The sequence below is a fragment of the Stegostoma tigrinum genome, chromosome 30 (genome assembly GCF_030684315.1).
Source record: "Stegostoma tigrinum isolate sSteTig4 chromosome 30, sSteTig4.hap1, whole genome shotgun sequence".
NCBI lineage: Eukaryota > Metazoa > Chordata > Chondrichthyes > Orectolobiformes > Stegostomatidae > Stegostoma > Stegostoma tigrinum.
The window spans coordinates 24,728,288-24,751,407 of record NC_081383.1 but is presented as its reverse complement, the minus strand read 5'-3'; the positions used below and the strand labels follow the sequence as shown (position 1 = coordinate 24,751,407).

General features: G+C 40.0%; 1 protein-coding gene across 3 annotated transcripts in view; it reads left to right on the top strand.

Moving 5' to 3' along the window:
- LOC125465952 (tyrosine-protein kinase ZAP-70) overlaps positions 1 to 23,120 on the top strand; it is a 100,465-nt gene that overhangs the window by 24,219 nt on the left and 53,126 nt on the right. For 2 of the 3 annotated variants that reach the window (XM_048559986.2, XM_048559985.2), the window contains exon 2: positions 22,144 to 22,602. In XM_048559986.2, coding sequence (XP_048415943.1) covers positions 22,201 to 22,602 — 402 coding nt within the window. In that variant the 5' untranslated portion in view covers positions 22,144 to 22,200. Of the gene's footprint in view, positions 1 to 20,222; positions 20,270 to 22,143; positions 22,603 to 23,120 lie in introns of all 3 variants that reach the window. The other variant, XM_048559984.2, reaches the window with a different exon arrangement.

Genomic DNA, 23,120 nt, shown 5'->3' with positions numbered 1-23,120 from the left:
TCTGCTTTCCGGAGAGACCACTCTCTCTGTGACTCCCTTGTTCACTCCACACACCCCTCCAACCCCACCACACCTGGCATCTTCCCCAGCAACCGCAGGAAATGCTACAATTGCCCCCACACCTCCTCCCTCGCCCCTATCCCAGGCCCCAAGATGACTTTCCATATTAAACAGAGGTTAACCTGCACATCTGCCAATGTGGTATACTGCATCCGGTGTACCCGATGTGGCTTCCTCTACATTGGGGAAACCAAGCGGAGGTTTGGGGACCGCTTTGCAGAACACCTCTGCTCGGTTCACAGTAAACAACTGCACTTCCCAGTCGCAAACCATTTCCACTCCCCCTCCCATTCTTTAGATGACATGTCCATCATGGGCCTCCTGCAGTGCCACAATGATGCCACCTGAAGGTTGCAGGAACAGCAACTCATATTCCGCTTGGGAACCCTGCAGCCCAATGGTATCAATGTGGACTTCACCAGCTTCAAAATCTCCCCTTCCCCCACCGCATCCCAAATCCAGCCCAGTTCGTCCCCTCCCCCTACTGCACCACACAACCAGCCCAGCTCTTCCCCTCCACCCACTGCATCCCAAAACCAGTCCAGCCTGTCTCTGCCTCCCTAACCTGTTCTTCCTCTCACCCATCCCTTCCTCCCACCCCAAGCCGCACCTCCATCTCCTACCTACTAACCTCATCCCACCTCCTTGACCTGTCCGTCTTCCCTGGACTGACCTATCCCCTCCCTACCTCCCCACCTATACGGTCCTTTCCACCTATCTTCTTTTCTCTCCATCTTCGGTCCGCCTCCCCCTCTCTCCCTATTTATTCCAGAACCCTCACCCCATCCCCCTCTCTGATGAAGGGCCTATGCCCGAAATGTCAGCTTTTGTGCTCCTGAGATGCTGCTTGGCATGCTGTGTTCATCCAGCCTCATATTTTATTATCTTGGATTCTCCAGCATCTGCAGTTCCCATTATCACTGAAAATTGTCTTCTGTTTGACCTATCCTAGTCAAATAAAACAGATTGTTCAAGATAGCTGCAGGTTGCCACGCTTGACTGGGTGCATGGTAATGAGGCGGCTTTGGGAAGATAGCGTGATAAAGTTCTCAGATGAAGTGCCTACATTTTACCTCCTCAGAAATATATTGTTCATAGGAGTTTAAATTCTTAAACAAAAAACTTAACAGCTTTCATTTCTATAGACATTTGAGACTGTTTTCTTATTTTTTCCAGCCGTAGAATCATAGAATCCCTTCTGTGTGGAAGATTATGCCAGAAAATTATACATTTTAACTCATATTGTTGTGCTTTTTAGTTTCACAGGGCTAACTATACTTCTTGCCATGCTTTACAAAGCTTTCACTTTAAACAGGTGCTATGCCCTATACTAACGTTGTTACAGTTGGGGAAAAATATTTTCCATTCAGCAACATCCTCCTCGTGACCACAGCATTTCAAAAGTAGGTATCTGTAAACCATAGGCACAAATCTCGTGACATTTTCCTTCGATTGTACAATTTTACATCACTTATTCAGCAGATTCCGGTATTTGCGTTTCTAGTTTAACCCACTAAATTGTACATTATTGCATGAAAATATATTCCTTAGAACTCCAGTCGTACCCACGTCATACTTATGTTTCTCATGTCACTGCATTTCTAAAACCATTCAAAATTAATATCTTTGAAGGATAATTGGCTTTAACAAGCCACATTAAAAGTTCAGGACAGATTTCCTCCACTCATCTTCGCTTTTTGATCTCTTAGTATTTCTCCGAATGTCAGCAAGCGGACTTTCATAAAGCAAGCCTGATGGTGATTTTAACTTATTTTTGTCTCTCCCTGGGTAATGGTGCAATCAAGTCACCCCTCTTTTGTAAAAGAACTGAATTTTGAATTGGAAAGTTCCACTCAACATTATGTGAGAATGTTATAATTGTGTGGGTGCATAAAATATGAAGCTTGTGTGAGGCAATTGAGATAGTCTCAGATTTCAAACATGTCACCCGAAGCTGATCTCAGTAATATTAAATGTCACTTCAGGTGTCCTTAAAGATAACCCAACTGCAATTCATTTACATAATTCCGCTCATAATACTGCACAATTACTTGTTGATACAGCAAATGATGTTTCTGGGTTACATTAACATTGGGGACAAGATGGGCAGGGCCTGAATATTCCAGTGGCAATCCATAAGCAGATCTCCCACCTGACTGCAGTCATTTTTGTGGAGGTGGGTTTATGTCTGTCAGGTCCACCCAAACCCCCAGGGATGATGCTAATTAGAGTTGCTAAAAATCTAGCTAAGCAGGCTAAAAAATCCCATTTGACATCTCAATCCACCAGGAACTAGGCACTCAGTGAAGACACGCTGAGAGTCAAGAGATTTAGTAATTTTCTTTGTTAAAAGCAAAATATTGTGGGGGCAGAAATCTGGAATAAAAACACAAAAGTGCAGGAGAAACACAGTGTGTCTGGGAGCATTTGTGGAGATAGAAACAGAGTTAACATTTCAAGTCTGATATAACTCTCTTTCAGGTTTATTAACTCTGTTTCTCTCTCCAGAGACACTGCCATTACTCTGCTGAGTTTCTCCAGCAACTTTTGTTTTTACTTTTTATAGTAGTTATTTCTATTTTGTATCTGGGTTTGGCTCGTGACAACGCTGTCTCTGTAAGAGGTTATTTTGACCTGCTGCTATTATTTGAAGAGAGGCTGTAAGACAGAGGTGCTGAGCTGCCTCTAAGAAAGTAAACAATTCCTGAGGCCTTGCTGTTTTTTTTAAAAAGTTAGAATAATGGAATTGGCCGGTACACATTTATCCGGCTTTTCAGTCTTTTTCAACACGGTGTGGAGCTGGAGGAACACAACAGGTTCTGAAGGAGAGTCCTGACCCAAAATATCAACTTTCTACTCCTCTGATGCTGCCTGGCCTGCTGTGTCCCTCCAGCTCCACACTGTGTTATCTTCGACTCCAGCATCTGCAATTCTTGCTATCTCTCTATTTCTAGTATTTTCTTTAGTTTTTAGAACTAGTTTTAAGCAGAGGCCTTTGGTATCTGAAAGGATTGGAAACTTCTGTGAATGCCTCTTAGCTGCTACTTTCTCAAAATTTCTCTTAATATTTTTTCCATCTGGACTGGAGGACTGCATTTGAGAATTTGTATCTGAATTTGCCCTTTTGCCAAAGGGTACGTTTATGGGATGTTACGATAGTGGAACAGTTAGTTAATTAGTAATAGTTATGGTGTTTATTTAGTAATAGGTACTCTACCTCTTATTTGGTTGAATGTTCCAATAGTTAAATTATTCTAAATTCCTCTTTTTTTGTTTGTTTCTGAACTATAGTGTTTATGTTATATGTATTTTGCTAAATGCTAAGTAATTTGACTGTTTGCATTGTATCTGGGAAAATAACCTTTTACACTTATCTGTAAAATAAGAAAATTTCAGGGTCTAACTTAACTTCTTAAAATATTTTGATGGGGTCTGGTCTGATTTATGATGGGCTGCAGCCAAAACATTACACTAAACCCACCTTCCACTTTTACCCATTGTGCAGTAGGTTGGTGCCTGTTTCTGTTTTCACTTCAATGTTATAAAAGATTGTTAAGCGGGTGCCTCTTCACAATGTTGAAGTACCCTTTCTGTGACTTATCCTCCATGGCAGCCTGGTGCTGTTCTAGCAGAGAAGCCTATGGCTACTTCTGCAAAAACAAGAATGCACCCTGATACTACCATTTCAACAGAGAACCTGTTGTGATGTGAAGTGATGGGCGTGCCTTGGCGAAACTTCCAAAGAGTAAATCTCTCCCTCGAGGTGTGCTCGGTGCTGGAAATAGTCCCAACTCCACTTCCTGTCCAAAATGAGGAAACGCATCCCTGATTGTTCCAATTGTAAGGTTTTACAATCCCTGTTGGCTTTATTACTAGACACGTCAGACCCTAGACTGGAACATGGCTTGAGATATCATATTATGCTTTGTCGCTGAAGATTTTGCTCTAACAATATGACATAAGTAAAATAACTCCATAGAGGCTGCTATCCTGTCCCCAAGTCAGCCTTAATTTACACATGTAGAGCCCTTGACACTAATCCAGTTCCCTCAGAGCCAGCTGTCAGAATGAACAGGATGTCTGACACTCCTGTTCTTGTCTGTCTGCCAGGGCTCCCTGATTGGACCAGATTAACAGCCCCAATCAGTGAACTCATATTCTATGATGTCCATCTGGCTGACCTTGTTACAATCACCAGAAGAATTTTATTATAAAAGAAATAAAGAATAGAAATTTAAAAAAAGAATAAGTCAAACTATACGCCCTTGGCATGAATTCAAAGATTTTTAAACACAGCAGAAATATAATTCCTATTTAGCCCAAAACACTCCTTTATAAATTGAAAGAAAACAAAACATATTTTATATAGCACCCAAAACATGACTCTGCTACAGTACCCGAAACATCAATATAGTACTCATACTGGAGTTCCTGATTCTAACCTCAGTAGGTTTAAGTTCCTTGTTACTTCAATTTTTAGATTCAAATTGCAGATAACCTCTTCCTGGAGCTACCATACACTGGAGCTTTAATGTGACCAGCTTTAAGTAGCCTCTCCAGGATTTTGTCCTACGATTAATGGTCTGGGACTAGCACTTCCTCTTCACTCTAAGGTAACCTAATTCACTATATACCCTTCCCTTCTTAGCAGCATTTTCAAGGACTTCGCTGGATTGCCCCATTCAAAGTCAAAAATGAAACTGCAAGTCTCGCTCTCTGTCTCAACTATGGCTGTTTCCCTTAAGTATGACAGAAACCCCTCCCAGCTTTCTAAGCGGGAGCTTGTTTGTCTTGTTCAGCTGTAAAAGTCTATCAGTCTACACAAGAAACTACTAATTCTAAAGATAGACCTCAAAGGTGCTTTGGAAATTAATCACCCTAATTAAATAGTAACTTGACACATAGAAAACGCACTAATAGTTAGCTCAAAAGCCAGAAACCCAACTTACAATAAACAATATTAAAATGACTATAAATTTTACAGTTTATATCATAAATACATTGATTAACAATTACCTTGAAAGCAGGCAAACAGGGCAATCTACAATAAGTTTAGTTAATCATACAAAAGATATAGCTGAGCATCCACATTTTTCCCAGCAGAACTTGTACTACATAACTCATGCTATATTAATAGACATGGCTAGGACATTCTAGTGTTTCTGTGTTGTCAGTGAAATTGAATCATAATTACCATACACTAATCTGGTGCATTAACTTTGAAGTTCATGAATACAAGTTGTTGTTATATTATTAATATCCGTGATCTGGTACAGTAACATTCACCCATTAAAACTCACCCAGTTGTGCAATGTTGCCAGGTTTGGAGTACAATATTGTTAGGGTTACCCCCTGATTTATCCAGTGGCTCATGAAAGACATTACTCCCAAGAAGCAGAAATAAACAGCGTGTGAATCTACAATCAGACAGACACTTTAATTGAACATAGAAGAGCATGAAAAGTAAAAGAAACAACACAATGGAAATCACAATAAAGCAACATTGATAGTGTTTGACTCAGGGTCATCATGCAACTCCATTTTAAAGTGTAATTCTACAACATGCAGCAATTGGAAAATTATACATAGGCTGATCTTTTTCATGAAGCTGGTGTGATATATTTGAGCAGCAGACATATCAGAAAGGATCAGTCATATCCCAAGAGTGGTGGCAATGGTTGATCAATAGGAAATTTGCATGTGACAATGTTTTTGTATCAAAAAGCTGTCCATCAGTTATATGCAAATATTATTGGAAGAAATAACTTAATGCAGCTCCTGTACCATTGTTACACCAAATCTTTCCAGGAATTTTACAGGTATAGCTCCTACCATGCTACTTGCTGTATCTGCAAGCGATAGTGTTTGAATATCTAAGATAAGAGCATAGGAGTTGTAGTAATTTCAATTTCAATCATTTTAATAATCTGTGGAGGTCAAGGCTAGTACTCTGGAGCATGCATTCAAATCCCACTGTACTGGTGGAATTTAAATTCAACTAAAATACCAAGTGGCAATTGTGGACACCTGGGCTGTAAAATTTGATTTGCATTTCTCATGGTATGACTGGTGTTAATTTGGTATCAATATGCCTTCCATGCTGCCATACACCAAAGTGTCAGGAAGACATATCACTAGCCCTTGTGCTTCATCTGTTATCCAAGTCCCTGGTACACTCTCTCCCCAGCCCCGTCCTTTATAGCCCAGAATTAAAGTTGAAATGTTTTACATGGATTTCGCAAGCATTCTTGGCTTTTAAAATCAAAGCCTCTTTGTAAAGTCCATCAGAATCTCAGGTTTCATTATGATACCCATTAAAACCACTGCTATGTTAGACAATTACAAACAACTTGGTGGTTCATATTGTGCAACCATTTCCTCTCCTTTGAACCTGGGTATTCACAATATCTGGACAGCAACACCCAAAACATTTTTGCTTTGTTAACAGAAATATCAACTTTAATCCTGACCTCTGTTTCTAAGCTTATCCAATACATCACGTTTCTATTTGAGCAAAGATAACCAATTTTGCAGCCCTCCAAAAATCAGTCAGACTTCTTTTGAGCCCTTCATTCAGCAAGGAACCCAGCCTTACATTTGCCTTGGCACAACAATAAACATGAATTTGAGAAAAAGCGAAAGTTTGCGAAATCATAACTCACCAGCTCAGCAAGAGAAAACAAAAATCAATGTTAAAGCAATAGATTGATAAGGAGACTATGACGAGATGGAGAGGGAGGCATGGAGGTGAAGGGAGAAAGTGAAAGATAGAAAATAACTCAGTACCCTGTCCTGATTTCGCCCCAGTCCCTTTGATCCTTAAGATGTATATCCATTTCTTTCTTGAAAACATTCAATGTTTTGACCTCACAGAAGTGGCAGAGAATTTCACAGGTTTATCACTTTCTGGCTGAAAATGTTTCTCCTCATCTTGGTCTAGCTGATCTACCCCTTATTCTTAGACTGTGGCCTCTGGATCCCTGGTTCACCACTCCCTGGTCATGGGAACAACCTTCCTGCATCCATCCAGTCTATTCCTGTTAGAATTTTAAAGGTTTCTGCAACAGCAGCAACACCCCCGCCCCCCACCAATTCTTCTGAAGTCCAGTGTATATAGTCCTAAGCAATGCAGTCTTTCTTCATGTCAACCCAAGAATCAATCTGGGGAACATTTATTGCACAACCTCCATAGCTTGAATATCCTTCTTCAAATAAAACTGTATGCAATATTCTGGGCATGGTCTCGCCAAGGTCCTGTATAATTGCGGCAAGATATTCTAGCTGCTGCATTTAAATTCACTCGCTATGAAGGCCAACATACCTTTTGCCTTCTTCATTGCCTGCTGCACCTAGATGTTTACTTTCAGTCACTGGTGGAAAAGGACACCCAGATCTCATTGCATCTGCCTCTTTCCCAATTTATTGCTATTCATTATCTGCCTTCCTGTTTTTGCTAGCAGTGAGGATAACCTCACTCTTATCCACATTATACTGCATTTGCCATACATTTTCCTACTCACTCAACTTATCCAAACCACACTGAAGTATCTTTGTATTCTCCTCACAGTTCACCCTCTCAAACAGCTTTTTGTTGTCTGCAAACTTGGAGGTATTACATTTCAATTTTTTGTTTAAATCATTAATACATATTATGAATAACTGGGATCCAAGCTCTGATCCTATCTTACCTGCATGAGTCACTGGCTGACATTTGGAAAATAACTCTTTAGTCATTTTCTGAAGAAGGGTCCTGACCTGAAACGTCAGCTTTCCTGCTCCTGAGATGCTGCCTGGCCTGCTGTGTTCCCCCAGCTCCACACTGTTATCTCTGATTCCAGCATCTGCAGTTCCTACTATCTCTTTAGTCTTTGTTTCCTTTCTGTCAGTCCATTCTCTATCATATTAGTAGACAACCTCTAATCACATACACTTTCATTTTACACGCTAATTGCTTTTGTGGGACATTGTTGAAAGCCTTCTGAAAATCTAAGTAAATCACACTCACCGGTTTCCCCTTTCCAACTCAATAAGTTCCAGTTTGTTTGTCATACACAGTTTCCCTTTCATACATCTATACTGATTCTGCCTGATCCTGCCACTGTTTTCCAAATGCTAAAGCTGAAGCTGTGAAAGAGAGTAGTATTATAAAGATAGGAGAAGGCAATTGATACATTCCCAATTCTGGATAGGCTATTTGCAATCACCTTATTGAACAATGGCACCACTGGATAAAACCATAACTCTCCATTCAGAAATATAAATGCTCCTTCCCTCCCCTCTGTCTCAGACCATCACAATGTCTTTATTTTAGCATTGTAACCAAGAAGACAATCTCAAAATAACAATGTTAAGCCAAATTTACAAGCAATATTCAATAAGCCATGGGAAAGTCATCTAATTACTCTTGTTTAATTGCTTAGCGCTTGGCTTAAGGTGGTGTCCTGGGTTAGAGCTGTCATGAAGAATTATCCAGTGAGTGCAGCAGAGTTTTTACACTATCAGCTAGAGAGGTTGCAACTAGGTTTGCAAGATGTCCACAAGCAATTCTGGGCTGAGATGGCCTGCCTTTGAAAAGAGACACCCATTGAGTTTGCAGAGAAGCTATCATGGTTGGTTCTTGTATGGATTACTAGTTTTGAAGGTGTTAATATTCATGTTATATTGGCTCCACATGTTCTATTAAAGTCGCAGTTACTGCACGGTGAAGACAAGGGCTCGTATCCAAGCTTTCAGATGGAGCAAATGAATTTGTAATTTCCTAAGGTCCTTGTAATTAAACGTGACCAAATGTAGTTTTACTTATTGATAACAATGCCCATTCTGTGGATATTCAATGGTTGAGTATCCTCTACTGCTAATTATTAGAGAGGCCCAAGGCAAAGTAAGTACAAAGAATGATTAGTGGCAGTGAACAACCTTACCATATTCTGACAGAGGTGACAAATAACACCATATGCTAACAATGTTCATCTGGGAAATATCACAGTTGTAGGACGAATGTGATTATCCAGAAGCAGGGTTGTGCTCCAAAGAGTCACTAGCTTCTCCTGCATGCTGCTTCAGCAATCCAAGCCATCTGTGGGAAGGCAGGTTACTGCACTGCTGAGAAAACCTGAACGTTTCTTTCATTAGTGGTATCTAAAACTATGATGGCAACAATCTGAGTCTGCACAGCAATGCATTGGCCTTACACAAGAAACTGACATTGCATGATCTCCACCTCTGCTCCAGAGTTCAGGCATTAGGTGGCTTCTGTTTGTGCTGCAATAGAGTCATTGTCAACTGGAAATTGTGTCTTAGTTCAAGTATTCCACGGAATTGGCTGACCATTCAACAGAAGAAAGAATGCAGACGTGTCTCCACTTCTTGACAGTACCAATATCCCTTCTGAAAGGCCTCATAGTACACAATATGACAAACATTTTATTATGCATGCTCATCAGCTATCTTCTGTAGTTACTCTATCAGACTTCACCTCAGAGCTCCATAGCAGATCTTTTATGCAACCCCATTCTCTGGGTAGCTGGCAACTTCACGACCCTTGACCCCTAGCCTCATTAAGGTCCCTACCAGTCGAAAGCCCTGCTTAATACTGCCCATGTTTGAGCTGATGGATATGACTTTTGGTTGTGGAGTTCCCTACGAATCAGAACTGGGACCATTGCTTTTCCTGATATACATTTTGGGTCCACGTCTTGGTGAGCACTCCACAGTTTCAAAATATGTGGATGATATGGGAATGTGAAGTATTGTAAACAATGAACAGGACAGTATAGAACTTCAAGAACACAGAGAAGTTGGTGGTGTGAGTGTATAGCTGGCAGATGAAGTTCAATCTGAGGAAAAGTGACGTGATGTCTTCATGTCTTCTCCATGAAGCACATGGAGAAACAGTATAAAATAAATTGCGTAACTGAAAAGGCACTATAGAAACCTGAGTATACATAGAGATAAGTCATGTGCATTAAAAGATGTAATCTGAAAGAGCAGTTAATAAAGTATTCATATTCCTTGGCTTTATTAATACAAACAATCAATTGTACAAGAACAAGGAGGTTATGTTGAACTCATCTTAGGCATTCATTCAGCCCAAGTTGGTGCATTGCATCCAGTTTTTCATACTGCTCCTCAGGAAGGATGGGTTTGCATTCAAAGGAATGCAGAACAGGTTTATGGAAATGGTTCCAGGGGTTCAGTCGTTAAGATTAATTGGAGAAATTGGGACTGTTTTTCTTGAAGACAAAGCTGCGAGGAGATCTGACTGAAGCATTTGAAATCCTGAGAGGTCTGAACAGAGTAAAAAAGGTGAATGTTTTTCCCCCTGGGAAAGGATTGAGAATGAGATGCACAGATTTAAAGTAAGTAATGAAAGGAAGCAGAAGTGATACAAGTATTCATACCGTAAGTGGTTAGACTCATGAATGCATTTCCTGTGTAATGAAAGCAGATTCAATTGAGATGTTCAAAAGTGGATTAGATGAAGAAGAAAGTGCAAGTGTTCTGGGGAGAAAGTTGGAGAATGCATGAGGTGCAGTGCTCATTTGGAGAGATGACGCAGACACCATGAATCAAAACACCACCCTCTGTGCTATTATAACTTTGTTATTCTGTGAAAATTCTTGTGTTGAAACTGAAAATTCCAGATTGGAAGACTGTGCAGAAAATGAAGATGAGAGTCTAATTTAGTTTGTCTTTTGGAAAGAAAGAGCTTCCAGTTTTTCAACCCCTTGCCATCTAACCATATCAAGTATAGGCCAAACATTTTCTCAGCTGCCCTTTCTAGGACTAAGGTTGCAGTGGTGCATGGAAAGTTCACAACTGATGTTAGGAAGAATATTGGCTCATCGAAAGTGATCAAAACTTCCTGCATTGACTGCTGAAATTGTGCTTCCTTCTACTGGTTGCAAGTTGTCCTGTCACTAGACTTAGTTGATTCCTTCTTATTCTATTGCGTCAAAGCAGCTCCCTTCCTCATATCTCCAACATTTCATCCATTAAAAGCTTGAACATGGTTCATGAAATGCATATGAGTAATGAGAGGACCACTGTGAGTTCATTTTCATTAAGCCTCACCACATTTTTTAGCTTTTTAAAAAAATCTTCCACACACACACATCAATCATATTCCTTAGTGGTTATTAAACTTGCTTGTGAAGGACGTTAAGACATTGTTTAATTTTGAAGATGTCATATACATTAAAGTTATTTTTAGGTACTAAATTCTGTTGCCATTTACTATTTGAAGACTGCTGTAAAATCTTATAGTGGACAAGGAAGTATGAAAAGAGATTGAGGAATATAGCGAGATGTTGATATTAATCCTTGAAAAAAGAAGATATTTGTTGGGCACATTTCTATATTTATATATTTTTATGAAGTACTATATGAAACTCGTTAAGTATTTAAATATGTGTTTTGCACTTGTTAATAGTTTGCTAAACTCAGCATATATAAAGAAAAAAGAAATGTAATGACCTTCTACTGTTCTTTTATCAGAAGGGCTTATAGAAGTGAGGCAGGCTGTTGATCTAGTTATATTTTGTTGATTCCTTGACAGCTCCAAAATTTATTTCACTGTACCAACCTTTTCTTAGGGCCCTGAATCTTCGAACATGTTACATTTCCCCAAGATGCAATTTAAATCGGGGTCTTTCTGTTCTCCACCTTTGAATTCACACTCACATTCCTTACCACCTTTTTTAGTTGGTGAGCTGCATTTGAGATAGATAGGACCCCAAATGCAATTATAATGAGTGGCGTGTGAGCCATAAATTCACTGCCACATTCTCTGGGTGCCTGCTTTGCTAAAATACCTCTAGAAATCCCTATGTTTCATGCTTGCCCCATTAAAACCTTTATAAACCGTTCTTTATGGCAATACTTTCTGTCACCATCCAAATCTATGCCTGGTGCAGTGTCCATATTCCTGTACAATGTTCCCATTCATGAAGCATCTTGTATTTTTAGTGCAAAATGATCCTATACAAAGGCAAGTTATTAAAGCCATGAATATAGTTCATATACTATACCAAAATGAATATTTTGCCATTGTATTAATATCTTTAACTATGGTGCTTTAACTTTAAAACTTACATTTAATTAGACGAAGCTAAGCTTTTAAATATAGAAACCGTACAGTCTGGAAGCAGGTCATTTAGTCCATTGAGTCCACACCAACCCCTTGAAGAGCATCCCATTGAGACTCATCCCCTATCCTATTTCTTTAACCCTGCAATTTCTGAGGATAAACCACCTAGCTTACAAATCTCTGGGCCCTATGTGCACTATAACATGGCCAATTCACCTAACCTATATACCTTTGGACTGTGGGAGAAAACCAGAGCACCTGGAGGAAACTCACACAGACATGGGCAGAATGTACAAACTTCATACAGACAGCCACCTGAGGCTAGAACTGGACCCAGTCCCTGGTGTTGTGAGGCAGCACTACTAACCACTGATCCACCATGCACACAATCAGATTGATAATCAAGCTATTGGCAACAAAAATTCACTGCTCACCTTCTTCTCATAGCTGATAAAATAATTTTCAGAGATGGACAATTTATTATCTGTTCGTTTGTTGCTTTTCAGACGTTGAGCATAGTCCAGAAAAAGCTCAGTGTCAATAGTAATTTCAAGGAGCAACCTTTACAAAAACATACAAGTGAAATCTCAAAGTAGCTCTGGTTGTTTGAATAGGAATTAGCACATTGTCATTTCATGAATGGAATGAAGTTTTAATGTTGCTTTTTGGGGAACGTGCCTTTTGTTCCTAAGTGTTGAGAAACATAGAAGCAAATGCAATTTAAAAATCTGATTTTCATTCATTTGTGGAATTTTCTGGCTGGTCAGCATTGATTACTAGTGCTTAATTGCTCTTGTGAAGGTGCTGGGAAGCTGCCTTCTTGAACTGCTGCTGTCCATAGGTAGATCCACTATGCCACTAGGTAGTGAGTTCCAAGATTTTCACCCAGTCACAGTAAAGGAATGGAGATATATTTCCAAGCCAGGATGGTGAATGGCTTGGAGCAGACGTTATAGTTGGTGGTGTTCCCATGTTTCTACCACCCCTGCATGCAGTGATTAGAATGAGGTCAGCCAAGGGCCTACGCAACAGGCTGTTGAAAATGATTTTCTTGCCTATGTTTCCGACTGGCTACTCAGTACTCTGTAGGCAAAACCTTTCTTCACGATACCTTGGATTGATAAAGACGCAATACAAAAAATTGCAACCATGCCAATTTTGTTTTCACTAAAGCGTCATTTATGGGAAGTACACAGAAAATATTGGATATCAATTCTTCAGTGCCTGGGCTGGAGGTGATAAACAGCCAGATTTACCCCTGGGGAGGGAGGAATATGAAGCATCCCAGTCTCTACAAGAAAACATGAGAGGTACTTGCTCTGATTCAAGTAGAGAAAAACAACAGTCCTTAGCAATTTAACTGTAAAAGGAACCATTTAACTTCCAGGCAAGATAATCGGTTACCTCTCAGATTGATTATTTTAATCTAGTAAAGGTTTGGAGCCTTTCAGAAAGACTCAGAAGGACTCAGACATTTTGAGAGAGAGAGATAGTAGGAACTGCTAATGCTGGAGAATCTGAGATAACACGGTGTGAAGCTGGATGAACACAGCAGGCCAAGCAGCATCAGAAGAAGGGTCCCGACCCAAAACGTCAAGCTTTCCTGTTCCTCTGATGCTGCTTGACCTGCTGTGTTCATCCAGCTTCACACTGTGTTATCTCAGACACTCTGAACTGTTCTGTGTTTCATTTGTGCTTTTTAATCCCTGGAGATTAGAATTCCCTGGAAAGCCTTGGAACTTTCCTGACAAATCTACTTAATATAAGGGATAGACTTAATATTAATCTGTCTCCTTTGGAATTTTAAGGGTCCACGTGGACACCCAGAAAGAGAAAGTCCTTCATTTTAGCCTTAGGAATTTCACACTGCTTAGAACAATCTAGGGTACGACTAAGTGTAAGCAAAATGAAAATATTAGTAAATGTTGGAACTTCTCCGACTTTGTTGAAATCCATTTTTGAAGAATCTAACCTGATTCACGGGGGCATATTAGTTGACCACAATGATTCTGCCAAAGAAATCCATGAACTGTAATGTAATATCCTTGGTATCTCGTTATGAATGGAACAAATTTATATCCTGATATTCTGGTGTTAATTGTCCTTAATTAAATATATAATAACATGTTATTATGTTTTCAAATGGTGCCAGATATAGCTCTTATGGTTCCAGGAACCAAAGGCCATTGTTTGAAAGTGGAAACAAGGTATTGAGTTGGATGATAAGCCATCACTACGTTGAATGGCAGAGCAGGCTCAGAGGGCTGAATGGCCTACTCATGTTCTTATCTTCTATGTTTCTCTGTTTCTAGATCCAAAATGTGCACAATTTTAATAAGAATGACCTGGGTAGCAGTACCTAACTCAAGTTAAGTTCAATAACATTCTGGTCAATATATTAGAGATGTGGTGAAACTAAATTAAGGCAATATAGCTCTGAATTAATAGGTTGAGCTCAACAAAAATAAACTCAAGTGCATTTTGTAGTGGGGCATGATATTTCAGACAAACAACCTGTCTTTTGGCAAGCTGCAGGAAACCAAAATACAGGAAATAGCAAGAGGCTTCCCCGTCTCATACACATGTGGTTGATCTAACATGATGTGTGATATGCAGGTGCAACACTTGTTACTGGGTTTTAACAGAAACATTCCATTTGTAAGCAAATGTTCACATTTCTTCATAGAACACTGAAGGAACTTAGTTTGAAGAAAAATGTTGCTGGTCTAATATTTGTTAAGAAAATTAGAGCTCTCAATTCAATTCCCCTTGTAATCATACACAAAGATTGCAAAATGTGAATAACTTATACAAAGCACAGACTTCATGTAGCCTGCTAATCATGATGATAGTGGTGCACAGCCAAAGTGGTAATACTGTTTAATGGTTACATGCCTCAACTAGAGGCTAGCACTAATTAAAACTCGTGAGCACTTTATTATATGTACGATGAATTCTCACTTCTGGAGGAGATGGAAGTGTTGGGATTATGCAGAAAGAAGGTTAAAGAATGGCTCCAGAGTACAGAGAATGCACTCTGATGTTCTTCGTGCAGCACTGCAAAATTCTTATGGGAATGAGGATCTCTTGCAGTTGCTGGGAAGCTGATGAAAGCAAGCAGCCTTTGTAGTCAGTGGGAAGTTAATGTCAGCAGGTAACCCTCATAATCAACGAGAAGGTGGCCATCATAACCAATGGGAAGGTAATGAGAGCAGATAGCCCTCATAGTCAATGGGAAAGTAATGAAAGCAGATAGCCTTCATTGTCAATGCTGTCTAACTGTGAGGACCCATGAGGCTCAATGGTTTCCCGTGACAAGTCAAAGTCTGTAATTACATTTTAAATTCCTCAGTAACTCTAACGTATAAATCACCATTAAAGCTCGATTCTGTCAGCTGCCAACAAGCTCTAACTAACACCATTCATCTCACATATGGACACGTTGCGCTATCGCAAACCTTTTACTCATATCTCACAGCTTGCACACTCTGCCAGCTATAAACTGTGGCAGGCACATCATCCAACTACAATGCAGCACACTCATTGCCAAGCATTCGCCCTCATGTTGGACATGGATGTCCATAATTAAAAGCAACAAAATCTAACCAACAAGGCCAGGATGGCTGCATGCGCTCATCAGATGGCTACAACTAAGGCCAAGGCTCATGGCAGGGCTGAAACTATTGGGAATGGTGGCATATTCCCAACTACCCCACTTTCTGGCTGCTCAAAAGTCAGGCCATCTATCCTCAGATCTGTCCAGTGGCATGCTGTAAGATTATCAGCAGTCTCCTGCATTGAAAGTCAACAATCAAACTAAAGCCACAGAAGTAGGCCAGCGAGGAAACAGCTACTAAGGGAAGGTACCTGGGAAATTAGTTAAGTTTTGTAAGTATTGGGAGAAAGGAATTGATTAATTTTCTAACCCCGTTCCTCACTGGTCACAACACTATTTGAATTTAAAAAGGGAGGTCATATTGCCAATTATATATCTGAATGATTCAGGCAGTGTATCAGAAACTAATTGGCCAGATTCCTTTGGTTAGAAAATAAACAGCTTGAGTAATATTGACAATATCACGTTTTATAAATAGCTTTTCATCTTGAACTCAACATGAATATTTTTAAAAAATACCAAAGTTAAAGGAAAACAACATTTATACTGCTTGAAACGAAAGAGCTTTTGGCAAGTGGTGGAGGAGTTGCCATAAAGAATGCACTAGTTAATGATGAATGACAGTTATCTGTCAAGCATTGTTTATACCTTAAGCCAGAGCTGACTGGACCATGTCAAACAACACTGGGTGCTGCTTTCCACTGACCAAACTGCTCACTATTGCAGCACCTTCTTGGAATGCATAGTCTTGGCTTCGCTGCTTCACTAAACTGTTTCAATTGAAATTTATCTCCCTATCTTCTCCACTCTTTCCTCCAACAACAGATCCGAGGATCTCATGGATTTCTTTTTTTTACTAAGATTAAGACCATCCATTCATATTTCTGCTGCATCCCTCCTTTCCTTGAACCCGTCTGGTTCCTACCTGCCTGGGCTCTTAATAGCTATCTCCCTTTACTTTTGCCTTATCTCCACTCATACCCTCCTCTTCCTCTTTCAACTCCATCACATCATAGATCCCTAAGGACTTGTTACAGTCCAATTTCTGATGCATAGCTCATCCAAATCTGTTTTACTCTTTACTTGACGATTCCAATTTTCTCCTGGCTGACATCCAATTATTTCACCCTGCATAAACTTGAACTCATCTAAAACTCTGCTGCTTGTATCCTAACTCACACAAATTCCTGTTTATCCATACTTTTTGGGCTCACCAACATGGATTGGCTTCCAATCCAAAAACACACACATTTTAATATCTTGATAGTTGTTTTCAAATCTATCCACATTGTCACTCTCTCCTTATCTGTATAGATGCCTCCAGCCCTGGGACCTTTTGAGATCTCCCTGTTCTTCTCATCCTGGCATCTTGCTGATCCCCAACTAAAACTACTCCATCTTTTGCAGCTGTGCCCATTGGCTCTGGAATTCGCAAGTTTAAAGAGATATGGCATGACTTCTCTTTCTTCTTCTAAAGCACTTCTTAAAACTTAATCCCTTGTCAAAGCTTTTCGTCATTGTTTCCATATGTCCTGAGCTCAGTGCTGCTGTAAGCAAGTAACAAAAAACAGAAGATGCTGGAAAAGCTCAGCATGTCTGACAGCGTCTGTGAAGGAATAATCAGGGTTAGCAAACATAGGGTTCTGAGGAAGAGTCACTGAAACATTAACTCTGATTCCTCTTCACAGGTGCTTCCAAACCTGCTGAGCTTTTACAGCAGCTTCTGTTTTTCTTTCTGATTTATAGCACCCACAGTTCTTTAGGTTTATACTTGAAACAGAAGCCTGTTTTTGTATTTTCATCCGAGTTCATTGTCTCAAAATTTGATAAATGCTGACCCAAGAACAGAAATTGTTTGAGGAACTCAGCAGGTTCAGACAAAGCAGAGGTAACATTCCGAGTCCAGTGACTGTCAGTTCTGACTTCTTCAGAACTGATTGCAGTTAGGAAAAGATTGGTAGATATGCTGAAGGCAGGGTTGGGGGCGGTAGAGGAGTGAGTGGATAAATGGAAGTGGGATCCTGATAGAGAAAATTACAGTTTGATAGGCAAAGGGATGGATGACAGTATACCAGAAGAAAGAAGAGATCATAATAGAGACCTTTGGTGAAAAAATGTTGACTGTGCTGAAAGCAGCCCATGTTATGACAGGGCCTGTGGTCTGGAGATGAGTGAAAAACATGGAAGAAGGTGCTTCAGCCCTAGGATTATTGAAATTGACATTGAATCCTGAAGCCTGCAGGGTCCTCAAGAGGAAAGTGAGATGCTGTTCTTTCAGCTTGCACTGAGCTTTGTTGAAGCAATGCAACAGACCTGATACAGATTGTTGGCCAGGGAACTTAATGGTGTGTTGAAGTGCGAGGCAACCAGAAGCTTAGGGTCATTTTTATGAATAGAACAAATTTTCCATAAAGTGATCACTCAGTCTGCATTTTGACATCCCAATTTAGAGACGACACATTGTGAGCAGTAAATACAGTAGAGTAGATTGAGTGGTGTGGAGGGTGTGTCTACAGCCTTGAATAATGAGAAGGTAAGTGGGCAAGGGTTGTACCTTCTGTGATTGCATGGGAAGGTGCCGTGAGGCTATAGGGAGATTATGGCAGTGTAGAACGAGTACAGCAAGGTGCCCCAGAGGGAACAGGCCCTGTAGAATGCTGACAAGGGAGGAAAGGGAATATGTGTCTGGTGGTGGCAGAAATAAGAACATAAGAGCATAAGAACTAGGAGCAGGAATAGGCCATCCAGCCCCTCAAGCCCACCCCACCATTCAATAAAATCATGGCTGATCTTTTTTAAGACTCAGCTCCACTTACCCGCCTGCTACCAAGAGGCACGATCTTATTGGAGATCCTCTCCACATTGAGCCAGCAGTTTGCGGTGTCGATGGTAGCTATCAAGGGGAGGTGCCATGGCACCTTCGTTGACACATGCCTTCACATTTCTAAATTCAAGAGTTAACAAGCCAACTTTAAGTAAACTGTACTCACGATGTAAAGTTTTGAGCCCTTGTACAACGTTGGTAAATCAATGTGAATCAAAGACCTTTTTATCTTTTCTGGGATTTTGTTGCTCTCAATTTAGTGCATGTAATATGTAAAATAAGACTTGACAGGATTTCTGCAGTGAACTGAAAACTTCCTGACCTTTGAATTCAAAGTCTGTTGAAATAAAGGCTGTCATTTCATCAATCAGTTTGATTACCCACACCTGATCACCAGCTTTTAATGATTTGTATACATAGGCATCTAAATTCCTTAACTTCTTCCACAGCTTCTAATTTCCTACAATTACAAACATAACATAATTGGTTATTCTCAAATCCAAAGTGGGTGAGTTCACATTTCTTCACATTGAACTCCAACAGTCATAGTGCTGTCCATTCATTTAGCCTATGTCCTTTTGTCCCAATCCACACAGTTTGCTGTTCCTTTTCAATGATTGTGATAAGCATATGAGGATATATCACTCTCTATTTTATTGTCTAAGCTTCTCAGCATCTAAGTATTGCCATATTGGCTGAGGTTACTGTGAAGGACTCTCCTCAACCTCTCCCCTCACCTGACATGTGGCACCCCTCAGGTTAAACCAACACTGGTTGTCTCTCTCTAACAAGAGAGCAGCCCTGTGTTCTGATAAGACAATGGCAATTTTACCTTTTCATCTAAGTCATTGCTGAGGTCTTGGTACAGACTTCTCAGGGGCACCAATTATCACAACCCGTCTATTACCTGAACAGTTCTTTTCTCTTTCCTGCTGACACATGTGGTCAGGAAACCTCCATCTGTACACACTTCCATGTGTGAAATGAAGAACCTTTTGATCTGGAACTACATTATTTAAAATGTATGCTTGTCCCAGTGAATGTTGCAAGATTACTGAAATCACCAGCAGTCGGGGACACTGTTGCACGTGGCAACATCATATGTACTTACCACGGTAGTATGTACATTCTCTACATCTTTTCCCAAAGGTAAAAGTATTCTATTTTTCCATATCTATCCTTTTCACTGATTATAAGACAGATTGATGATAGCCATTGACCCAGACCACTATTCAAATCATCTCAATCCTCTAAACTAAAAACATGGAGCTAAACATTTAGTGCAATTTCGAGAACAAATATAAGGTACGGAAAATAATTACTTCTAAAAATCATCTGCGATAGAGATAGTGAAGAGAAAACAGCATTTGTAAGAAGGGAAGACCATTAGAAATTAAAACAGAAAATGCTGCAAGTATTTAACGAGTCAGGCATCTTCTGTGAACAGAGTAATGGAGAAAAGTTCAGTTCTGATGAAAAGTCATTGAAAGCTGCCAGGCCCGCTAAATATTTTCATCATTTTCCGTGTTTTTATTCAGATTTCCAGATTAAAGAACAGAAGTTGTAATGACTGTTTGTAATGTGTATTTTGGAAATAGTTAAGATAACATTTTTCTGTCTCCTTCCTGCCCTAGTTGGTACAGAGCAATATCGTCCGGAGAGAACTATTATCAAAGCAAAAGTGAGTTACTTTGGTGCTATAAAGGCTAGTCAACAGCAATGTAAATTGTACATGTGAATGTAAATTCATTCAAACATAAACTTACAACTGTAGCGTCAATACAAAGAGGTTTACTTTGTAACAGAATGACAGCAGTTTTGGAGGTCTATTAGTTCATTTAGCTGGATGGTTAGTTTATGATGCAATTTGACATCAACAGTACACTTCCATTCCTGTTCACTAAGAAGGTCCCACATTCTCAACTTTGCCCCTTGCCTGCGTTGTAGTGACCCACATGTTAATTTGTCACCAGGTGTATTTCTCCAATGAGACAGCAGACAGTAGCAGCTTCCCCTTTCACTGTAGTCTAAGTGCAATCTAAATCCCATGTATCCTAGATTCTGGCCTATCCCCGAATGTTAGGGACACTTAAATATTTCAGCTACACACTGACACAATTTGGATTGCAGCTCAACTTTCATCTTACCTGGAGAAGTGGAAAATAGAGTTAAGAGACTGACCTAGGAGAATGCTTTTAGTTCAGTTTCAATGTGATGGCCTGAAGGTTTCAGAGTGAATGAGCAGTCTATGTGCATGGCAATGCATTCAGTCATGCTGTAATAACTCTTTCTCTGAATGGTAGAACTGACAGAGTGAAATGTCCTTATTGTCAAGTTGGGTCAAGGCCTTACTGTGTTACTTTCCCATTGCTTCCCAAAAGAGATGTAGGATATTGGTAATGTCACAGGGCTAATAATCCGCAGCCTCAGGTTCATGCTGTGGTAATATGGGTTCAAATCTCACACATGGAAGCAGGTGGCATTTAAATTCAATAAGTAAAATTTGGAACTAAAATGTTAGATTAATAATGATTATCGTGAGTCTGCCATCAATTCTTCTTAAAAAAAATCCATGGGGTTCACTGATATCCTTCTAGGAAGGAAATCTACTGCTCTCACCTGGCCTACATGTGACTGCAGGTCCATTGAAATGTGGTTAATTATCTGCTTTTCCCAGCAATTTCAAGGAGCAATTAGGAATAAACTGTAACAATGATTGACTTTACCAGTGATGCCCTACATTGCATAACAGGGAAAGAAAGAAGATCTGCCTGTTATATTTCAGCCTTCAGGATTTGGCGGAGGGGTCTACAATGGCTCAATAATAAAGCGTGGAGTTCCCACAGAGCATAGACTATTGGAGAACCAGACAAAACTTATCTAAAAGAATGCAAACTTTTTACAGGCATTTAGCAGCTGCCTTCTTCCCTCTGTCTTAGCTCCAATTCATCTTCCTACGGCTAACACAGTCCAAATTCAAGCTTGGTCTAGTGCAGTTGAATTTGGAAATTGGATGTTAGAGCTTGTCCCCAGCTCAGATTGGAGCATCTGGGTAAAGCAGATAGCAAGGTACAGAGGTTCTGAAAAAAATTGACATATTTTTCAGGCCCTCCATTGATGTTTGGGGCTGGAGATGTTACTGTCAATGACCTTCAGGTGGAGTTGGATTTCTGTACTTGATTCTGCACACCCCTGAGAAGTGATGGGCCAAGACTGATAGCCTGAGCCGAGTAACACAGGCAGATTGCAGCCTTGTAAAGTGCTGCCTACTTCAGCAACACTCGGGCTAACATTAGTCAAAAAAGATTCAGGCAGGGAGGGTGAGGCTGCAAAGAGGGAACGGTTTTGTGATTATATTAAAATGATGGCAGTCAATGGCCACTTGCAAAAGTTTTGGTGTCCACTTTTGCTTTTTAATTACCTGAAAATCATTCACATTTATCCATTGTTTATAATGTCATTGTGTGATCAGACGCCCAAAAGCTATGTCTCACATACTGAAATGTGTTCTGCTGAACTTTTCCTCGGTATATTGATCCCATTATTTTATTTCAGGTATAAGAGGTCCAGAGACAAAGAAGTGCCGAACTAAAGTGAGAACACCTTGTGACCATGCGTGACGTTGCTTACAACCTGCCATTTTTTTATGGCAGCATATCCCGTTCTGAAGCTGATGAATATCTAAAGTTGGGAGGGATGTCTAATGGTCTCTTCCTGTTGCGTCTATGCCTGCGAAACCTTGGAGGTTATGTTCTTTCAGTTGTCTATGAGATGAAAGTCTACCATTACTCAATTGAACGTCAGCTAAATGGAACTTATGCCATTGCTGGTGGTAAATCTCACTGTGGGCCTGAAGAGCTCTGTGCATATTATGCTCGAGATGCTGATGGACTTTGCTGTGTACTTCTGAAACCCTGCCTTCGACCAACTGGTGTTGACCCCAAGCCTGGAGTTTTTGACAGCATTAGAGAACACATGCTACGAGAGTATGCTCGCCAGACTTGGAACCTTGAGGTAATTACTAAAGTAAAATTTATAGATCCAGGCATAGTTTAATCCAGACAATCCAGCTTCTATTAGCTTTGAACTGTTCTAACTTTCAGCATATGATATGGATTAAGAATGACCAATGGAAGGAATATAGAATAAAATGAATAAGTTAATAACTCAGAAAGTATGCAGGTGAAATGAAAGCCATAAATTGAAAATCCACAAATTATACAAAATAACAATCAGACTCTGCTGGTAAACTACATTTAAAACTGACCCGGAAGCCAGTCAGGAAAATATTCACAGCATTGATGAACTTTCAAAGCGCCTGATACAAAAAGGGCACATGGTCTCCCCTAGGATTGGGAGGTTGGTTCAACATTTGTCTATTTACGTAACAACCAGTAACTGTCTGAGGGTGAGAAGCAAACACAGAAGTGTGCAATTTGAAATTTAAAAAGTAGAATTTAAAAAGTAAATGGTGGATCAGTTTTAAGACCCAATTTTAATAGTGTGTAAACATGCCAAGGAAGGAGGTGAAT